Source organism: Sinocyclocheilus anshuiensis, unplaced genomic scaffold, assembly GCF_001515605.1.
Source record: "Sinocyclocheilus anshuiensis isolate Anshui unplaced genomic scaffold, SAMN03320099.WGS_v1.1 scaffold807, whole genome shotgun sequence".
Taxonomy (NCBI): Eukaryota; Metazoa; Chordata; class Actinopteri; order Cypriniformes; family Cyprinidae; genus Sinocyclocheilus; species Sinocyclocheilus anshuiensis.
The window spans coordinates 951,335-973,834 of NW_015551077.1; the positions used below are offsets into that span (position 1 = coordinate 951,335).

Sequence of the window (22,500 nt, forward strand, 5' to 3'; positions counted from 1 at the left end):
TTTTAGAATTGCTGACATTTTTACTTATTGAATTGTTCTTTGCGCGACCATTTCCAGATTACTCCAGAACAAAGTGAAGAGAGGTGAATGCAGACATACTGGGCAGCAATCACCTGATAGATACGCGCGCATATCGTTCAAAAGTGGAATATAGAATAAATGCATTTGATTGGTAAACCAAATTCAGACTTTACGTTTCAATTTCCAAATGGTAATGCATGGAATTTACGGAAAAGCTCAACTAAATAACAGCGCTAATAAATGGGGGGCGTGGTGGCTTTGGCGATCGGCGCTCCAGTCAATCTACTCCACAGCCAATCACGGGCCCCCTCCTTGCTCGGGCCCCGGGGCTTCAGCCCCGCCTAGCCCTATGGTTAAAACGGCCCTGGACATCATAACGTAAGCTAAGGAGGTTGTAAATTTGTGAAATGAGTTGAAACGGTTGCTGTAGTTATAAAGTGTTTATGATTTTTTTTCTCACTTTTTCCCTCCTCTTGTTTTTTTTTTTCTTATCTGTATTCAAATTCTTATCTATTTCCCACGACACTTTCCCATGCTCTTTTCCTCATTCTCTTTATCTTTCTCTCCTCTTTGCTCTCATTCCCTGTAGGTATTCTGTGGAATCTGTCCTCTAAGGATAACCTGAAAGAAAAACTGGCACGAGAAACGCTTGCCGAATTGACAGAGAAGATTTTGATTCCCCTCTCTGGCACCGGGGACCAGGACATCATTGAGCTGAGCCCCTCAGAGTCCGACATCTTGTTCAACACCACCGGCTGTCTCAGGTACAAACACACACACACACACACACACACACACAGACAGTTTTGAGTTCCCCTTTACTTGTTCCTGTTCCTGCAGGAACTTCATCAGACTTCATTGAATGAAAATCCCCTCTAGCTACATCCCTGCTAGTAAACCTGAGAACAGGATTACTTGAGAGTCATGTTTCAACGCAAAATTCAACCCAAACTATATTATAGAAAATGAAGCCCGCTTTTAAGATAGTAATTTTTAGATAACGATAGAAAATGAAACCTATTTTTAAGACGTCATTTTTAGAGAAGTATAAAATATGAATTCTATTTTTAGAACTGTTATTTTTGGAAAATTATAGAAAATTAAACCTATTTTTAGGACTGTCGCGTTAAGAAAATTATAAAATATATTAATACTGTTTTTAGGACTGTTATTTTTGGGAAATTATTTAAAAATATATTCTATTCAAGCACTTAGTTTAAGAAAATTATAAAAGAAGACATCTATTTTTAGGACAGTGGTTTTTAGAAAACCATAGAAAATGTATTCTATTTTTAGGACAGTTATTTTTAGAAAATTAAGCCTATTTTTAGGACTGTTAATTTTAGAAAATTATAGAAAATTTAATTATATTTTTACAACTGTTATTTTTGGAAAGTTATGAAAAATAATTCAATTTTAGGACTATTATTTTTACTAAATTCTAGAAAACAAATGATATTTTTAGGTCTATTTAGGACTATTTTTGGGACTATTTTTAAGGACTGTTATTTATTTATTTATTGCATTGTGACTTTATTTTCATGACAATTAAGCAAATTATTTTTGAAAATATATTTTCGAGATTAAAGAAAATGTAATGAGATTTACCACAGAATAATGGTATCTTAAATGATTTTTTAAAATTAAAAAATATATATTTTAAGAACTATATTTATATAATATATAGTTTTTTTCTCTGGTGAAAGAAGATCTGGAAATGTTTTTGTGAGATTCAGCTTTTTATGTATCCTTCTGTTTCCTTGTACAGAAACTTGAGCTCAGTGAATGAGAAGACCAGACAGCAGATGAGGGAGACCCGTGGCCTTATAGATGCTCTGGTTGGCTATATTCAGAAATGCTTGCCGGAAACTAAAGTGGAGGAGAAGGTAATTGTGTAGCACCCTCTTTTTTTATATTCTGCCTCTGTTGCTGCCTCCTCTTGCGAGGTGTGTGTTCACATGGCCATTCATGAGTGTGTTCCTCGCTCAGGGTGTGGAGAACGCAGTGTGTGTGTTGAGGAATCTGTCCTATCAGCTGTACACTGAGATTCCCCCCTCAGCACTTCTGCGGCTGGAGGGTCCGAGTCGAGCTCAGAGCTCCTCAAAAGGAGAAGCTATCGGCTGCTTCACCCCTAATAGCAAGAAGGCTAAAGATGTAAGAAGCTGCTTTCAGTTTCCTCTTTAACGATCCTATTTTCATTCTTAATCTCATATTTTGTCTTTTCTTCCAGAGACAAAATCAGGACCTCACCACATTTACAGAAGTGTCACGGCAGCCCACAGATATCGAGTGGCTCTGGCACCCTAAGATAGTGGAGCTGTATAACCAGGTGCTGCAGCGCTGCGAGATCAACTCCACAACGCGAGAGGCCGCAGCCGGAGCCCTGCAGAACCTCACAGCTGGAGACAAGAGGGTAAGGGGTTCACCTCACATTAAGCTGTGTGTCCACCAAAGCGCTTTTAGCCAGTGGAAAACGCCAGGAGATCTGCTGAAAACACAGTCGTAGTACAAGCAGGATGTGTGACAGTTGGTCATTGCCCCGCCCCTCTTCGACTGTGATTGGACGGCTGAGTAAAAAGTGACAGTGATGAGCGCTACATTTTACCCAAAGTTGAACATTCTTCAACTCTGAGAAAAAAAAATCCAGAGCGCTTAGCGTGAAAAAGACGATTAAACTTCTCTTTTATATTTCAGTGGGCGTCCGTCTTGAGTCGTGTGGCATTAGAGCAGAATAGGATGTTGCCTGGTATTCTGGATCTCCTCAGGACCGACAACAATCTAGAGCTGCGTTCTCTCACCGGCTTACTCAGAAACTTCTCCCTTCATGCCAAGGACAAGAACGACATGGGTGAGGCTTCCTTCTTTTGCCACAAAACTTCAGTCCATTACATCTCTGTGGCCTTAGAGAAGCTCATTGTTCTATTTCTTTCATTTTAGCCACAAAGGTGGTAAATCCCTTGCTTACCAAACTGCCCATCGATGGCCGCCAGAAGGAGTCGTCAAGTGACGTGGTGGTGAACGTCTGTGGAGCCCTGAACAACCTGGTGACCAGCAGCATGGTGGCTGCACGAGACATCGCCTTCTTCGATGGTCTGCCCAAGCTGGTGGGCATCAAGACCTCTCATGACAGCAGGTAAAACTAAAAGACACCCAAATATACAACAAAAATCAACACTAATTTATATTGTTTCCAAACTAACATTGCAATTTCAATTTTCATCTAGCCCTGGTAAACTGAAAGCTGCTAAAGCTGCGGCAACAGTGCTGAGCAACATGTTCCAGTACAAGAAACTACACAAAGATTACAGAAACGTAAGGATTATAATCAAATAAATTATATACATAATGTATTTTGAAAAGGTTTTTGACAAATGTGTTTAAAAATTGACGTATACTCACATGAAACTTATATTTTACATAGTGACCAGCCAAACCAGCCAAAAATTAATCACATCGCTATTATTAGACATTTGTAGTCATGTGACACAAATGTGCCTGTAAATAAACCATTTCTACAATAGTATGTGTAATTGAAAACTAGGGTTGCCAGGACTACATAACAAAACCATCCCAATTGGTATTCAAAATTAGCGCAATCACAGCCAAAACTAGCCCAGTCCAGGAGAAAATGGCTCCAAAATCGCATTCTGGAGGGTCAAACCATCCTTCCAGGTCGAAATCTCACTTCAACCCGCGGCAGCAAAAAGTAGCCCAATTCTGTGGGAAAAACACAGACTTGGCAACACTGCTGAAAACTTTCCTTCTTTCCTGATTCATCCACACCAGTAGGTGTCAGTTTAATGTCTGAGACCACTGTTGTGTTATCAAGCAAAATACTAAGTATTAAACTTTGGTGCATAACTGTTTGTGCAACAGACATGAATGAAAAACATCTTGTCAAATCATGCCCTTTTCTTAATGATTGAACGTTGTAATTTTCATCCATTGATTTACATTGAAATAGCCACCGAGCCATATCTATGGACCAGAATACAAATAAAATAAAAACATATTCTAGATGAAGCAGGTCGCCCCCTAATAATGGCCACCATTTTGAGATCACACAGCTAACTAAATACAAGTCACTTTATTTCGCTAGCTCACCTACAATCAGATCATTTTTAATTATAGACGACAAATACACCAGAAAAAGCATTTGTATTTTAAAACGTTTGGTGTTGTGTAATTCATCCACACCAGTAGGTGTCAGTGTTTTGTTTAAAAATACAGCAGTGGTCTTTGACTTTACACTATGTATTTAACTTTGGTGCATAGCTTGTTCCCACAATGTTTGTGCTACAGACATGAATGATCTCAAATCACATGGTTTGTCAAATCATGCACTAAATGACCAAACTTAAGATTTTTGAAAATGAGTGAAAATTACATAAAAAGAGACTTGAGCCATATCTAGAGGCCAGAATATCATAGAGAGTGGATGCTTATGATTTGAGAGCCTTTTGAACACCCTAGAAACCACCTACAACACCCTAGCAACCATATAGCAATCTAGCAACCTGACTTACACACCAAGCACTATTCACATTTACTTCATAAATTGTAAAAATGTAACTCTTTTTTTTTTTTACCATTTTTTCGTCATTTTCATTGTTTAGAAAAAAAGAACACACTCAGAATGTGTCTTTGTGTTGTCATTACAAACTAGTACAGTTGCACATCACGATTGCTGTCATTCCGCCCTGCCCTCTAGACATTTTCCAGTTATTTGAAGACTGTTTAAAAGCCCACATACACACACACATTCACACAAACATTCGAATGAACACATATCGTACTAGATAATCAAACGGGAAATAACACACTCATATTTGAGTTGCTTATTTCCAAAACACACAAACATACACACTTAAAGCATGTTGATATGGGAGGTAGATGTTCAGCCACACCCTGGCGATGTAGATTTCAGGTGATTTCCTCGTGAGCATGTCCTAACACACCACAGAACGCCACGGGTGAAAAAAACGTGTTCTTTCTTTTACTTCAAATCTGGGATGCTAGCTAGTGTGCTACCTGGAACAACTATTTGCCCGTCACTCTCTCATGAGGTGCTTTTTGCTTTGTGTTTTACAGAAAGGGTTCCAGAGAGAAGATTTTTTTTAGACCTGGGCATCTGAATGGATTATATTGTCAATCAGGAAGATATTTAATAAGGACAATGGATAAAGAAAGCTCAAAACACTACCGGAACACCAGCAATACAAATATTCTGAAATACGAAAAAGTGGATAACACACACAAGACTTTATTGCTACTGTATATAGGATGAACACTTCCTATTTAGCCTCGTATTTTTGTTATTTTTCAAAAAAAAAAAAAATCCTCATGGATTTATTGCAATATGTCTTTTTTATACTGGCTGTTGCCTGTATTTTTTTTATTAATATACAGAAACACAGACTATCCATTATATAATAATTATATCATGGGAATGTAAGCACTTTTAAAATATCTGTATCATGATGGTGGGGAAGACATTTTAGCTGGAAAATTGGAATTGTGAGGATATAGATAATATAAGAAGGCTGTAATATGTTTTATAATACACATAAATGTTTTAAACACAGGCCGGACAGATTCGGACTGTTAATCAGCCTTCTTGTCTTAACAAAACTGCTTATTTCTTACTATTCTGCTTTAAAATCTAATGGGTTTTCTTCTCTTTTGGTGTTGTATGTACAGATAGTATGTATTATTATTTTGTGTACAAATAATAATAGGAGGTTTAATAATAACTATAATGATATGAGGATACATGGTAAAATACCATCTGAATTTTGAATGTTTGAATGGAAATGTTGCATTTAAACCCACTAAGTTGATTAAAACATCACTCTATATGCCAAATGATAATTTCTGTTCATTTACGAATTTTCCTATTTTTCGTAATTGTACATGGTGCAAAATGTGCATTAATTTGACGGTAAGCAATTCTACTTACATGTAGTATTTTTTTTTTGTATAAACTTTTTTTTTTACATTATGGATGCCAAATGTTGAATGTTTGGTTTGGGTTGGTATGTTTCCAAATTATATTTATTCTGGTGTGTATGCAACATTGACTGTTATGAGACTGTTATGAGTGATTTGCAGTCTTTCAATATTTGAGACATGCTTTTACTGGATGGAGACCTGATTCTGCAGAGAGGTCTTGAACTTTCTGACCTTTAAGAATGCATGGAATGTTCTCTTTTCAAAGCCTTTGATGATCGAATGTCTAGTATATTTTATAATTCATCATCATTTCATTGTAAAATGCATGGTGCCTGAGTGTCATAGACCTATGTTCATATTAAAAACAATAAAAAGGAACTAAAGAGAGTTTGTGTTTTTGTCAACCTGATTTTGTCAGAAAACAAATCCTGTATTAGGATATTTTAAAGGGACAGTACACTAAAAATATACTAATCTGCATTTATGTAGAAAAGTTCTTTATGGTGTTTCTTAACAGAAATTCCCATTCATGCTGATTGCAGCAGTTTGTGTTTGTCACAAGTCAGCAAAAACGGTTAAAATGTCTTTATCCCACCCTGTCCTTTTCTCGTGTGTTTGGCGTGTTTCTGTCCTCCACTAATGCCGGCCCACTCATATTTACATACTTTCTCTCTGCTTTACATTATGGATGCCAAATGTTGAATGTTTGGTTTGGGTTGGTATGTTTCCAAATTATATTTATTCTGGTGTGTATGCAACATTGACTGTTATGAGACTGTTATGAGTGATTTGCAGTCTTTCAATATTTGAGACATGCTTTTACTGGATGGAGACCTGATTCTGCAGAGAGGTCTTGAACTTTCTGACCTTTAAGAATGCATGGAATGTTCTCTTTTCAAAGCCTTTGATGATCGAATGTCTAGTATATTTTATAATTCATCATCATTTCATTGTAAAATGCATGGTGCCTGAGTGTCATAGACCTATGTTCATATTAAAAACAATAAAAAGGAACTAAAGAGAGTTTGTGTTTTTGTCAACCTGATTTTGTCAGAAAACAAATCCTGTATTAGGATATTTTAAAGGGACAGTACACTAAAAATATACTAATCTGCATTTATGTAGAAAAGTTCTTTATGGTGTTTCTTAACAGAAATTCCCATTCATGCTGATTGCAGCAGTTTGTGTTTGTCACAAGTCAGCAAAAACGGTTAAAATGTCTTTATCCCACCCTGTCCTTTTCTCGTGTGTTTGGCGTGTTTCTGTCCTCCACTAATGCCGGCCCACTCATATTTACATACTTTCTCTCTGCTTCGACATGAACAATCATCTGCCACACCCTACTGCAAAACCCCATGACTTGCTCATGAGCCGCCACATTTACAACATCTCTAAATCATAGACTGTCCTATAATGTCTGGATATTCTGAGTAGAAGTATGTATTGATGACATCTGAATCACAACAAAGCCTTTGTTTAGTACTGCATGTTGAACATTTTAGGAATTTTGACCTCAACCGTCACATAGCTCCTGGCAATGACAAGGGCAGCTACCTCAACACAGGGTACAAAACATTCAGTGTTTTTCATACCCGTCCCACAACCGAGTGTCACAGACTGTTCTTTTGCTAGTGTTGACTGATAGTAGTTTTTGGAGAAAAAGTGCAGTGATGTCATTAATCTTCCATTCAGGATTTATACTCCCATTCTACATCCATTCATACTTATAACTGTTAGTTATACTTAGTGCTGCCACTTGTTTAAAGTTACGGTGCCACTTATAAAAGGATTGTTTGGCTTTATCAATCACATTATCTTTTGATAACATATGTAATGATAATTGTTAATCTAAATGATATATAAGTTGTGTTAGTGTAAACATTATGGTTTTAGGCTGTTTACAGCAAGTGTCAAATGTTAATAAACGGCTGATGTTACAATGCTGCCCTCTACTGGTGGAATCAATCAACATTTCGTGCTGGCTTATGCTGACACCTAGTGGTGTGGATGCAGCCTCAGGCAATAAACTAAAATTTCACTTACCAGTGCCATTGTCGGGTTAATTACGCAGGCAATAGTGTCTAAGTGTCCGAGATATTAGTAAATATCGTAAAAGTACCAAAAAACGTATAAAAATATTCAATATCATACATTAAAAGTCTTCTAATGTCCTATATATTTTTTGAATTATCATAATTTTGAATATTATAATCTGTTTGGACACACAGTAACCTATTTATAACCTTTCTACATTTATTTAGCACCAACAGAAAAAAAGGAAGAGTTTCCCCTACTGAACATGCTTCGTCTGATTTAGTACTTGAAGATCAAAATTACATCAAGTTACATTACAATGCAAGACAAGTTCAAGCTTCTGACTCTTTCACTAGCAACATTTCAGCTACTTGTCTATGATACATTACATCAGGCGCATTCAAAAGCATTTTAGACCAACGTTACATGTAAAGTCTGGTAGGCCTATAGCACAGCTAGATCAGCAAGTTTCAACTTCAACAGCAATAAAAAAGATGTATCACTCTTGAGTTGTGTGAGATTCTCCTACAGCAGAAAACCAGTCTAATTCAAATCTATAAAAGAGGTTATGCGTTTTGCATGTGATTTGAAACATCTGCATTATGATTTAACTAATAGTAATAATTAAACATTCACACACAAAAATATGTTTATTTTTATTTTCACTGGAGGTATATGAGTTATAGAGAAATGCACCTCTGAACTTACAAGGATAGGCCTATTTATATCGGTTTTGAAATGGGTCTTTTTTAACTTTCAGGGAACAGGAAGTGTTTTAAGTATTTGTTGGATTCTCGCTGTTTAGCGTGAACGTTTCTTATTATGTAGATTTGTTTCCATGACACCCGAGGATGCAAAGCTAGACCATTAACTTCTGCTATTTATACTTTTTTAAACACATTTTCAGATCACTTCACTTCCATACAAAACGTTTTGTTGCTTGTGATCTGACATGGCTGCATCAATAGAAATGTAATATATGTTGTGATTAAAATACGTTGCAGTATGATGATACAGACGCAAGGTGGCGCTCAGCATCTTGCTATCAACACAGTAAACACGCACAAAACAGTGTTTTGAGGACTTTATGAGAGAGAAAATAGGGTGAAATTATTGTAGTATAAAACACACTTCAAAAACCACTTATTTTATTTTATTCAATGATCTAGTTTATTGCTTAGGTCATTAATATATTCAATGTATATATTTATCAATTTGCACGTTTTCATTCTTTTGCTGTAGGATCCTCCAGAAATGTTGCTGCAGAGTCAGAGATGTGCTGCTGAAAAGTCTGTGAGTGATTCAATCACAGGTAAGGATTACGATGAGCAGTTATTTGTGTCAGAAAGGAGGTAAGTGTTGTAGGAGAAAAGTATTTCACTGCAGCAGTGGTTTTCACTTCTGAGAGAGCTAAGTGTTGTGTAGTACAGGTAAGAGTTGTAGAGTATATGTAGGAGTAATATAGTACAGGTAAGAGTTGTATAGTAAAGGTAAGTGTTGTGTAGTACAGGTAAGAGCTGCAGAGTATATGTAAGAGTAATATAGTACAGGTAAGTGTTGTATAGTAAAGGTAAGTGTTGTGTAGTACAGGTAAGAGTTGTAGAGTATATGTAGGAGTAATATAGTACAGCTAAGAGTTGTATAGTAAAGGTAAGTGTTGTGTAGTACAAGTAAGAGTTGTAGAGTATATGTAAGAGTAATATAGTACAGGTAAGTGTTGTATAGTAAAGGTAAGTGTTGTGTAGTACAGGTAAGAGTTGTAGAGTATATGTAGGAGTAATATAGTACAGCTAAGAGTTGTATAGTAAAGGTAAGTGTTGTGTAGTACAAGTAAGAGTTGTAGAGTATATGTAGGAGTAATATAGTACAGGTAAGTGTTGTATAGTAAAGGTAAGTGTTGTGTAGTACAGGTAAGAGTTGTAGAGTATATGTAAGAGTAATATAGTATAGGTAAGTGTTGTATAGTAAAGGTAAGTGTTGTTGTGTATAGGTAAGAGTTGTAGAGTATATTCAAGAGTAATATAGTGCAGGTAAGTGTTGTGTAGTACAGGTAAGAGTTGTAGAGTATATGCAGGAGTAATATAGTACAGGTAAGTGTTGTGTAGTACAGGTAAGAGCTGCAGAGTATATGTAAGAGTAATATAGTACAGGTAAGTGTTGTATAGTAACGGTAAGTGTTGTGTAGTACATGTACGAGCTGCAGAGTATATGTAAGAGTAATATAGTACAGGTAAGTGTTGTATAGTAAAGGTAAGTGTTGTGTAGTACAGGTAAGAGTTGTAGAGTATACGTAAGAGTAATATAGTACAGGTAAGAGTTGTAGACTAAAGGTAGGAGTTGTAGAGTACAGGTAAGAGTTTTTGACTAAAATAAGAGTTGCAGACTAAAGGTAACGTAGACTAACCATGTTCCGTACAGATGATGTTTTAGCGCCGATCGCTGAATAAATACTTCCAGGTCGTGCATAAACTATATATCTGTGTCATCCTTATTTCTCCCTCTTTCACCCCCGACCAAGACAGAGACCCACCCGCCGTTTGTTTCAGTGTGATTTCAGTAAGTTTGCTAGGTGCGCCCACTGCGCTTGAAAATGGACGGTGGGCAAGCTACACTTCAATACTGCAGCTTGGGTGGGGAGACTACTAGAGCAGCGAAAATGTACATTTCTATTTAATTTATGTTTCTCACAGTACTACAGCCTTTATGAAATGAATATTATGTTATCACAAATTGTTAAATATATTACCTTTTGTTGAATAAATGCTTTGAAATGGGAATTTTTAAACTTCGATTGCAGGCGATGACCACTTAGCGTCACTCTCACCTGAGACAGGCAGCAGAGAGGCAGCACATCTGTCAGCACAGATGCTGTTTGCCCATCATCCTGCATGCAGTGATGATATTTATATTCATATTGTCTTCAGAAAGATATGGAAATGTTATTCACTAACGTTTCACATGGTTCATGCTTAACTCACATGCCATAATTAATATCATGACACAATCATGACTAACTCGCATGGTCCTTTATTAAAGCAGCAATTAACTTACATTTTAATCAAATAAAAAGGTACTCATCTTTCTTATTCATTTAAATAATGTTTTATTCAGTTAAAATAAATAAACAGCTCACAGCTGATCAGTTAAATGTCCATTTTCGCCAATAAAATCAAGTTATGCGCGCTGTACGGAACACCATTATAAGCCTGTACGGAACATCGTTAACCCTTATCATCTTCCGTACACTGGCGGAGGAGGTACTTTTCCCCACTTTTCTCAAAAACTATTGGTCCTAAAGACATCAATCAAAGTGTGAACTGTAGAATGGGTATTCCTCCAGAGAATGATCACACAAACATGCTTGTTTGTCTTTCAATAACGGAGGAATGGTCGCTGGCGTGCGGCGAATAGCGAAAAGTGTACGGAACATGGTTAGTCTACGTTACATTTGTTGGTTTTGTGTGATGGGACGGAGTGTCTTAGAGCCACAGAACGTTTTGCAAAAAAATGCACAATACACAATCTTCCAACCTAGGATGAAGTCATTATGTACATTAACAATCATTTGGGACAAATATAATGTGATTTACTGTAAAAGTAGTGAGCGGTGCTCTGTGGCACGTTCAGACGCTGAGTGGCGCGCCGGTGGAATAAGAGTTGTAGACTAAAGGTAAGATTTGTAGACTAAAGGTAAGCATTATTGACTAAAAATAAGAGTTGTAGACTGAAGATAAGAGTTGTAGACTAAAGGTAAGAGTTGCAGTCTAAAGGTACGAGTTGTAGACTAAAAGTAAGAGTTATTGACTAAAAATAAGAATTGTAGACTAAAGGTAAGAGTTGCAGACTAAAGGTAAGAGTTATTGACTAAAAATAAGAATTGTAGACTAAAGGTAAGAGTTGCAGACTAAAGGTAAGAGTTGTAGACTAAAGGTAAGATTTGTAGACTAAAGGTAAGCGTTATTGACTAAAAATAAGAGTTGTAGACTAAAGGTAAGATTTGTAGACTAAAGGTAAGCATTATTGACTAAAAATAAGAGTTGTAGACTGAAGGTAAGAGTTGTAGACTAAAGGTAAGAGTTGCAGTCTAAAGGTAAGAGTTGTAGACTAAAGATAAGAGTTGTAGACTAAAAGTAAGAGTTGCAGACTAAAGGTAAGAGTTGTAGACTAAAGGTAAGAGTTGTAAAGTACAGGTAAGAGTTGTAGAGTACAGGTAAGAGTTGTAGACTAAAGGTAAGAGTTGCAGTCTAAAGGTAAGAGTTGTTGACTAAAAATAAGAGTTGTAGACTGAAGGTAAGAGTTGTAGACTAAAGGTAAGAGTTGTAAAGTACAGGTAAGAGTGGTAGAGTACAGGTAAGTCCTGTGAAATACAGGTAAGGTTTGTAGAGTACAGGTAAGAGTTGTTGACTAAAAATAAGAGTTGTAGACTAAAGGTAAGAGTTGTAGACTAAAGGTAAGAGTTGCAGACTAAAGGTAAGAGTTGTAGACTACAGGTAGTAGACTAAAGGTAAGATTTGTAGACTAAAGGTAAGAATTGTAAAGTACAGGTAAGAGTTGTAGAGTACAGGTAAGTCCTGTGAAATGCAGGTAAGGTTTGTAGAGTACAGGTAAGAGTTGTTGAAAACAGGTAAGTCCTGTAGAACACATGTAAGAGTTGTTCTCAATAGCCATTTTCGAATTGGGCGGTTATTTTGTTGATTATCATCTAGCCATAAATATTATAAATCAATTAGGTAGTATTTTTATATTTTCCGGCCAGAGTAGGATGGGTCCGCCCTGATGAGTCTTGGTTCCTCCCAAGGTTTCTACCTACATTTAATTTTGTAGGGAGTTTTTCCTTGCCACTGTCGCTGTTGGCTTGCTCACTGGGAGTTTAAGGCACTGTAATACTGCCTTGAGGTTCCTGTCACTATTGGTGTCTTTGAGGTGCCTCTGTTAACCCATAAGAACCCGCAGTGACACGGGTGTCACAACCACTGGTGTTTATCTGGAAAGGTCTTTTTAAAGCATTATCCCTCACTTTCAACTAGTCCCTAAGTGACATATAAGGAACACACAGGTTCAGTCATATGACAATGTGTGCATTTTTGTTGCCATGGCAACATTTCCAAAATGGTTGCCTGTCTAGTTAGCACATGTTGCAGTGTCAGCAATTTTTAAAAATGCTTGGTTTTGTTACTAAAGATATGTTTTAACCCATGCAACAATTCTAATATTTTAATAACATATCCTAGATTACACTTAACCTGATTTTAATACATTTCTTGGAACAAAGTGATATAAAACAAGTTACGAAAATATTGTGGTGACATATACGTCACATTGGGCTGTTAACCTTAAAACAGTAGGTGGAATTTTGATGTGACGTATTTTTGTCACATTAAGAAAAATGTTAATGAACTGCTCAATTAATTTAGCTGATTCAGTTATTTTAGTGTTATATATTTAAATTACTGCTGCTCATTTCAAAGCATATTTCAACAAATGTAAACATAAAAATAATGTCAAATGAATTACATTGATAATGATATGTATTTTGAAACTATTTTGCATACCTGTAACTAAAACAAGATGTTTATATCATATGTTGGTCCTATTTTAAGGTTATTTTATGTTTTTTGTAGTGAGAATAACATGAACAGAGGCGATAACGCATAACTGATGTGGTGATGCGATGAATGAACTTACTCATCTGTTATGCATTGAAGAGATAACACATAACATGTATATTGCATTGCAGTAACTTAGTCCGTTGTGCAGTGATGAGATAACACATCACTGCATTGCATACAAGAACTAACTCTGAAGAGCAAAACATTGAAGAGAAAAATCATATATGCTGTTGCATAGCAATAAATGCTAAGAGCTGTTTCATTGTTTTGCATACAATAATTAACATATTGCGTTGTGCATAGAAGAAATTAAAGTGATTAAGGTGATAACAATGGTTTGATCAGAGTGATCAAGTTTTTATTTCACGGAGCATTGTATTGTTTGTTTGTATACAGTTTTATTGCACAATATACACATTTTTGCAATGTTATTGCACTACGTGCATGTTTAACCTCCAGTGTGAGGTAGTTATTTCTTTTTATTCAGTTAGCACATTTTGAAGTTGTGAAAAATCAAAATCAAAAAAATCAATTTCTGGTTAAACCATATACTTGAATGTTACAAAAGAGTTGTTGTAAAATGTAATGGTCACAGTTATGTGGTTTTGAAATATGTTGTGGCAAAGCAAATAAAATGCAAAACTGTATTACTTCTGAAAAAGGTTTTTGTTTTATCTTCCCAGAAAAGTAATAATTTTGATATATGTTGTGGAAAAGCAAATAAACAGGAAAAATGTAGCAAAAAAACTGACAAAAATGTCTTTTTTTTTTCAACTGAGAAATAAATGCCCAATGTAACATATATGTAACATTAAAAATGTATCATAAACTCCCAATGTCACATTACAGATCTTTCACAAGTAGATACAACTGCAGAAACATGTTATAAGTGGTCCATTTGGTATGTTTTATATGCCCCATAATTTTCCTATAAGGAGACATTGGTCTGGGCTCTTATGGGTTTTAAAGCCAACGCCCTCTTGAGGTCCCTTTCATAACCAGTAATACTTATTGCAATCTACAGTAACATGTCAAAAGAAATCATATTTAACATGTTGTGAACGCAGTCTAAATTAAGTGTACTGAGATACAAGACTGTACTATGAAGTTATGGCAAGAAAACATGTCAGTAGTTTCCTTCTCTAGCAAATAAGTAGATCCGGTTATTAAATCATTCAAAAGAAGAAAAAAAATCAAACTTAGGAGTTACTAGTTTAGAACAGTCTGATGAATCCTTAATCAACTAGTTAATCACAAAAACTTAACCTTAGTATAACGAAATAACATATACAGTGCGACCAGTGTCCGATTCAAAAGCAAATGACTCTTATGACTCTACTTTTTAGATACAGTTGATCGCTTATATCACATGTCCTATGCCCCTTGTTTGTCTTTTCGATGCGAGTATTACTGTTGGACACATGATGCTTTTTCCCTTATCAGTTTTACAGTTTTTAAGAATACTATGAACATATACTGTTTTTGCCTACTACTGTATGTAGTAGGGAAGCAGGCATTAACACATGGACACGGACTCCACAACTTTATTAAAATATGTACAGAATCAAAATCCCTGACTGTACATGACATGTTCTAAAACATTTAGCATAAAAGCATAAAGAACTGTGCATGCCTAAATAAACAAAAACAAAGAAAACAGTGACAGTGTGCCTCAGATATCGTCTTCCGTGACCAGGCAGTAAAAGTCAGTGCGTGCGGCGTAGCTCCTCGAGCCGAGGTCAGACACGTCTATCTCTGGGGGTTTGGGTTCAGCCGTCACACTGGGACCTGCAGGAAGCACCGGAGCTTTGGAGGGAAGGGTCTTGTAGATGGGCAAACGCAAACCTGTGAAGGAAACACATTTTACAATAAAATGTTATAATTTATATGTAAACTTATGTGAAAATACGCAATTTGGTGAAGCTGCTGATATTTATAGGGCCAATTTTACTAGCATATTAATAAGCAGCAAATTACCAGTTTATTAGGACAAAGGTCGTATTTAATAGTGAGAATTGGACCTTAAAATAAAGTGTGACCAAAAGTATAAACTATCAATCGTACGACAGAAGACATCTACTGTAGTAGATTGTGTACAACTGTTTTTTCAGCAAAGTTTTGATCATGTTAATAATTTAGAGGCGTAAATCTAAAGAAATTTGCATATTAAATATAATAAAGTAGGCTTTAGTGTTAAAAAGTGTATGGTTTGTCTTAAAGGGACAGTTCACCCTAAAATAAATTGAAGAAGCATTCTTCAAAATATCTTAATTTGTGTTCCACAGACTAAAAAGTCACATAGTAAATGATTGAATGATTTTTGGGTGAACTATCCTTTTAAAGGAAGCGTAATCCAGATCATATGTCATTGTTGGAATGACACTGAATGAAGATAAACCCTGTTGGGTGAAGAAGAAGCACATTTCGTACCCAGGTCTCCTGCGGGATCGGGGTCCGGTCTGCAGTCCAGGTAATCGGGCTGCTGCGTGAGCATGGGATCTTTATCGCCCTGCAGCAGAGTCTGCGGATCGCCGGCAGATTCCCTGTGAAACGTCACCTTAAGCGGCATCGCCAACGCGAGCTCCTTCCAGAAGCCTGAAGAAGGGATCTGTGGGAAGGGAACGAGAATGATTAGGCTTCTTCTTACGCTAAATCTCACAGATGTATTGAGCACTGCAAGGGTCTCACTATGGAGTGTGCGCCCCAGGTGAGGGTTGTGATTTGGGGCTGGTGTTGTTTCAGCTGGTGACTGATGTCCTGGCTCATTTGCTTCTGCTGTGACTGAAATATGATGAAGATGGGCTTCCTCGACAGCTCGATCAAGTGCCACAGACCCTGTCTAAACATTAAAAATAGCATCTAACGTTAAAGCTCATGTCATTAAGAAAAAAAAATTTTTTTCTTCTTTAACTATATTTTTAAATGTAACTTCCACTGTTTAAAAGTAGGACACTGTCTAATATTAATCGGGAAATTATTCCAATTATTAACAGCTCTTACAGAAAAAGCTGAACGACCAGATTACAGAAATTACAGAACATACAGAAATTAAATAGAATGAATTTTTTGAATAATTTAATTTCATGTTATTTATACTTTTAATTTTTCGTTAGTACATACAATAAATCAACAACACATTGTAAAATGTGGCTTTTTAGTTATGGACACTGAAGCTAAGTACTGTATAAAAGCAGGGTGGAGAGCGAGACAGTATAAACGAGGTGAAATAATGCAAATACGCTGTAGATTTGACCTAAAGTTGGTTGTGCACCACTCCTGCTCCAGGTACGACTGAGAGAGAACCACAATCATCCGGCGACAGCGACTAACGTTCATCAGCAGCTCTGCAGATGGCTCTGAGGATGAAAATGAAAAGATTGAAAAAAAAAATCAATAATAATAATAATAATGACATGTATTTTGAATATGCACTTTTACTATAACTTTACTGTTGCATTTAATTTTATTCATGTACAATATTAGTTAAAGGTGCAGTATGTAATATTGACAGCTAGTGGTTGAAATGGGTACTGCAGTCCAAAATCAAACTATTGGAGAGTAGTTTCTCCTGCCCCCGACTCGATGTTCACAAGGGGTTGCCAGATTGAGGACACGCAACATGAACGAGCACAACTGACAATAGCAGGCAACAAGCCTTATACTGTAAGTTTATAAGGTGATTTATCTGCATTTTAATATGCCTCTGGTCACAGAGATTTTTAGATGGATGCCTTTTTAGTTCAGGTAGAATCTGCGACCTCTGACCCGGTTCATTTGCTCACTTAATGGCTGCAATATGCTGTGTTTTCCATCAACTGGCAACCCGGGGGGTCAAAATACTATTGGGCAAATTGGCAGTGGGCAGAATCACACAGACTAAAACAAAAACACATTCTGACACGGAACACACATTTCAAAGCAGAATAACTGGCTGTAGCACTGCTTCTCAGACACACAAGTATGTGAACTTAACATGTTCCCTAAATATCTGCAAACATATTATGGCATTTTTTTGCTATAGTACAGTCAAAAAATTACATGCAGCACCTTTAAATCTTCATGCAATTGATTTAATAGACGCTATGGACATTTAAATCTGACTATAATTGTTAGATTTACCAGCTCCAGGAAGGATGTTTGTGTCGTTGAGCAGCAGTTTATGACTGTACTTGTTCTCCAAATGAGGTTTCAGGATGAAGTTGACAAATTTCCTGTCATTCTCATTGTTGACATATGAGATGTAGGCATCATACATTTTGCCATCTGAGAAAAAATCAGCAAAAAATCATCATGAAATGCAAGTGATATGTTACCACAGATGAAAAAGGGTTTTAACATACAGAATGCAGACTAACCATTAAGCTCATACTCTCCGTAAATGTTCCTATACCACAGTTTAAAGTTGAGTCGGCACTTGGAATAGACCACCGCTGCCAGAGCCAGGACAAGCAACAGGACCACTGACGCCACCACTGCCCCGGTGTGACTTGGGGATTCTGTGGATAAAAATGAAATAAACCTTATTATACAGTACACAGAACTGCAGAAAGAATCTGAATATATTTTACACTTTTATTTTTAGGGCAATTGTAAGGATAAATGGATGAAGAATATGAGAATTATAGTATAATGTGGTGGCAATATTAAAAGGCTAAAACAAGTTTCTTACTGTATTCCTTTAAGTTGAATTGCGCTGTGCTGTTCCTCACCATGCAGAAATAGACACCAAAATCAGCCTGATCTCTCAGGGTCAGCGTTAATTCACTGATCCTAATGATGTGACCATCATCAGGGTGCCTGCCAAGTGTTTATGTATATATAAAATCATATTGAACAATATTTTGACTCGACAAAAAAGTTAATTTACGTTACCAAATGAAGCACATTTTTTAAGCATCAGTATTGGCTGTGTTCAAAATAGCATACTACTCATTGTATTTCCCTAGTAAGTGTACTATAAACAGTATGCAAATTTTATGCATTCAGAGAAAACTGATGATCTACAATGCCAAAATATGAAATATACAACAAGAGTACACTGTGAGGAGCATACAATATGTCCCAAAATGCAATCTGCTTGACTTGAAACAGAAATCACTTCAGCCCAGCTTAAATGTTTAACGTCTCACCCTTCACTGATTATTTAATCAAATAGCCAAAAGTGGACTCCTTTACAGAAAATTTGGTTAAAAATCTATTTAAAACAAACTTTTTTTTTTTTACTTCCAACAAACATGGATGGCCTTTGCTAAAATAATTGAGACAAATAAGTTTTGCTAGAACAACGCAGCACACTACCGACTGAAACATATAGCACTGCATAATGTGTAGAAATTGTATGCACTAAAGTATATAGTGTTTACTACAGTATGTATACCTGTTTCCATAACAGAATAAAAAAGGAAAACTGCAACTTTTTCATCTCACAGTTCAGACGTTCTTAATTTTATGTTACAATTCAAATTACGTCTCGCAATTCTGTTTTTATCTTTGTTTGTTTCAAGCACAGAATAAAAAATAAAAAAGGTAATTGCGACAATTCTGATCTTTTTCTTGCAATTGCTTGTTTGTATCTTGCAGTACTGAGTTTATATCTCATAATTCTCAGAATGGCAAGAAAAAAAGTCTGAATTGTGAGATATGAACTCAGAATTGTGAGGGAAAAAAGGCACAAAACTGCTTCGAACGAATCATTAGATAATCGTTGGAAAATGAGGTGATATTAAATGCATATTTTGAGAAAACGAAAGCGTTTTTTGACCTTGCATGCATGTAAACCTTTTGACTCCCAAAACAATATTAGGAACCTTAAAAATGGCTTAATAGGGGCACTTTAATAACCGATACACTGCATGTATCCAGTGTTTGGCACTGCATTGCATCATATACCCACCAGTCTTTTATATTTTGAGGGTAGATGGTGAGGTTGGTAAGTGGTGTCCCGCCCTTCATCCACTCCAGGTGGTCTTTGCAGTCTGAATTGGTGCTGTTCAGACTTATGGAGGCTTTGCAGGTGAGGACCACGCTGTGGCCAAGCATCACTGAAACCGACTGAGTTCGATCATGCTTGAACTCTGGAGCGCTGCTACAAAGCGGATCTTTGTTTTGAGAGAGAAAAACAAGAAACAAGTGAGTATCAGTGTGTTACAATTGATGAAACCTCACTTTGTGTCAAGTAAACTGTTAGATTCTTTATACAGGTAGATCTTTATGGAATGAGCACACCTGAATGACGCTCAGCTAAAAACAATGACTTCTTTATTTGGCGTAACCTTGCTGGAGTCTTGTGGAGGATATCCAATCTCAGGAGAGATGAGTGAAACTCTATTCTGACCCAATGGTGAGGCTGTTTCTCATCAGCACTGCTTCATATTCTTACATTTGAGAAAAAAAATCTACATCTGCCAACATGGATATGGTATTTTATGCTATAAAATGGGAATGCGTTCATAAAAAGTTAATTTAATGGTCATTCATTATGAAGGTTCATTTGAAAGCTCGGCTGGTGATGTGTCCATTATGGACACTGATGTTTAATTCACTGCCAACATAAATATTGTGCATATAGATTCCTGGGAACATGGTTGGGAAACTCCAATGTGGGCAGAGTTTGGGAGTAGGTCCATAAATCCTTCAACCAACAAGCTTTGGGACTTCTTGTATTGGTCAGAAGCAAGATAATCAGGTCAGGATAGTCAGTTTGACCTTTGACAAATACTTTTTCTGCAGTCCACTCTGCACAATCTCTGAGTATTTGAGGTAAAATAGTTGTTGTTTCTATGTGACGTGATGGAAAACACCTTTCCAAGAAAAGGGAGGTGAGGGAAATAATAGCCCAGACCCTCCCTAATGAGCTGTTTAATAACAAATCCAGTGACCCCGTAGGTCAGTTGTAGCATGAACGACAAGCAGCAAGTGATCAAATACTGTACTGTTTTGAATTAATCTGCAATATGTTAGCCTTAAAGGGATAGTTCACTCAAAAATGAAAATGACCCCATGATTTACTCACCCTCAAGCCATCCTAGGTGTATATGACTTTCTTCTTTCAGACGAATATAATCGGGAGTTATATTAAAAAATGTCCTGGCTCTTCCAAGCTTTATAATGGCAGTGAATGGGTGTTGAGATTCAATAGCCCAATAGAAATTTCACATCATAAAAAGTACTCTACACGGCTCTGGGGGGTTAATAAAGGCCTTCTGAAGTGAAGCGATGCATTTGTGTTAGAAAATATATACGCCTACGTCCTACATCATCTGCTGGAACGGCGTTCTTTTGTGAACGCGCATACGACAGTTAGCGGAAGCTAGAGATTACAGTTTATAAAGTTTTAAACATGGATTTTTTTTTTTTACACAAACGCATTAATTATTATCCCCCGGAGCTATTTTTTTTTATGATGGATGGATGCACTTTATTGGACTTCTATTGGACTATTGAATCTCAACACCCATTCACTGCCATTATAAAGCTTGGAAGAGCCAGGACATTTTTTAATATAACTCCGATTGTATTCGTCTGAAAGAAGAAAGTCATACACACCTAGGATGGCTTGAGGCTGAGTAAATCATGGGGTCATTTCCATTTTTGAGTGAACTAGGCCTATTCCTTTAAGGTAATCTATAAGCTGGTGTACTCCAAAAAAATGACAACATTCGCATTTAGAGGATATTTAGAAAATATAATCATAGTCTCTCACTTACGCCAATATGGATCAATGATTTTGATGACATCACCCTGCACTTCAGCTTCTCATCAAACTTTCAGTCCAATCAAATGCTGTCTACAATCCGAAGCGTCCCGCCCCCTACACCATAAATCGTTTACATTAATCCGGATACATTTGAAAATGGCGTTTTCGTTTTAAAAACGCTCTCTAGCATTTTCAAGCGTTGTCCAACAGTTTCTCAACCACACTGAAACATTGGAAAACGTTAAATCCGCTTTACTGCGCATGCGTAAAGTCTCAAACACTGTAACCCACTGTAAGCGAAAATGCTATTGGCTATTTAATTTGTAGTTTAAATTTTAGTTTTTGTGTTTTGTTTTTAATTTATTTAGACAAAATAGTATAGAATTTGAATATTGGTGATTTATCAGTTATCGGCCATAAGATTATTGGTGCTGCATCCCAATTTACTAGTACACTAGGTTTAGTAGGTTAAGTATGTAGAATGGGACAGTACGCTGGCAATATGCCGGCCCAGCATTTGTGTACTTGTGTAAAGTACTGTGTTTCAGGCCAAGGAACCTAACAAAGAGTCAGATTAACTGTATATCCATAATGAAATATGTTTCCACCTTCAACCAGTTCTTAAAGCTGACATTTAACAGCGCATATCTTCGATATCCAGATAGATATAATGCATCAAGCATGAAACCGAAAGTGCAGAACTAAATTTGCTTGTATTCAAAGCAGGTACAGTATATAGGAAGAAACAATAGCAAGTATTTCCTGTATCTCAACTGGTAGAGCACAGTGCTAGGAATGTCAAAAGATTCAATTACCAGAAAAAGAACAGTGATAAATTCATATCTAGAAAATACTGTCTTTGGACAAATATGTCAGCTAAACTGATAAATGTCAATACCAAAGATTCAGAGTTATGCAGGAAAAGACTGGCAGAATAAGTAAAACATTGTTATGAAAGCAAATATTGACCGTAGCAAAACATACTCTTGTTCCAGAACAAATATACACTGTATTGCTCAGTTTACGGCCACTTTTACCGATGTAGGTCAATCACATGATGTATTACAGCTGCTTTACATACACACACACACACACACACACACACACACACACACACACACACACAATGCCAACATGCTGAAAGCTCATACAGGTGGAAGAGCGATTTGTGTATCATCATGATCACAG

General features: G+C 36.5%; 2 protein-coding genes across 5 annotated transcripts in view; one reads left to right on the forward strand and one right to left on the reverse strand.

Annotated features, from left to right (window-relative positions):
- LOC107662457 (plakophilin-3-like) overlaps positions 1–6,341 on the forward strand; it is an 18,602-nt gene extending 12,261 nt beyond the window's left edge. For all 3 annotated transcript variants that reach the window (XM_016452490.1, XM_016452488.1, XM_016452489.1), the window contains 8 exons: positions 611–785; positions 1,790–1,907; positions 2,011–2,175; positions 2,252–2,434; positions 2,716–2,869; positions 2,959–3,154; positions 3,246–3,333; positions 5,113–6,341. In XM_016452490.1, coding sequence (XP_016307976.1) covers positions 611–785; positions 1,790–1,907; positions 2,011–2,175; positions 2,252–2,434; positions 2,716–2,869; positions 2,959–3,154; positions 3,246–3,333; positions 5,113–5,142 — 1,109 coding nt within the window. In that variant the 3' untranslated portion in view covers positions 5,143–6,341. The remainder of the gene's footprint in view (positions 1–610; positions 786–1,789; positions 1,908–2,010; positions 2,176–2,251; positions 2,435–2,715; positions 2,870–2,958; positions 3,155–3,245; positions 3,334–5,112) is intronic.
- An 8,092-nt stretch (positions 6,342–14,433) lies between these two features.
- The window catches only part of LOC107662461 (single Ig IL-1-related receptor-like), a 10,556-nt gene continuing 2,489 nt past the window's right edge, over positions 14,434–22,500 (reverse strand). For both annotated transcript variants that reach the window (XM_016452499.1, XM_016452498.1), the window contains exons 2-9: positions 19,510–19,714; positions 18,286–18,413; positions 17,972–18,112; positions 17,736–17,879; positions 16,870–16,972; positions 16,305–16,455; positions 16,047–16,224; positions 14,434–15,461 (exon numbers count right to left, since the gene is read on the reverse strand). In XM_016452499.1, coding sequence (XP_016307985.1) covers positions 15,289–15,461; positions 16,047–16,224; positions 16,305–16,455; positions 16,870–16,972; positions 17,736–17,879; positions 17,972–18,112; positions 18,286–18,413; positions 19,510–19,655 — 1,164 coding nt within the window. In that variant the 5' untranslated portion in view covers positions 19,656–19,714 and the 3' untranslated portion in view covers positions 14,434–15,288. The remainder of the gene's footprint in view (positions 15,462–16,046; positions 16,225–16,304; positions 16,456–16,869; positions 16,973–17,735; positions 17,880–17,971; positions 18,113–18,285; positions 18,414–19,509; positions 19,715–22,500) is intronic.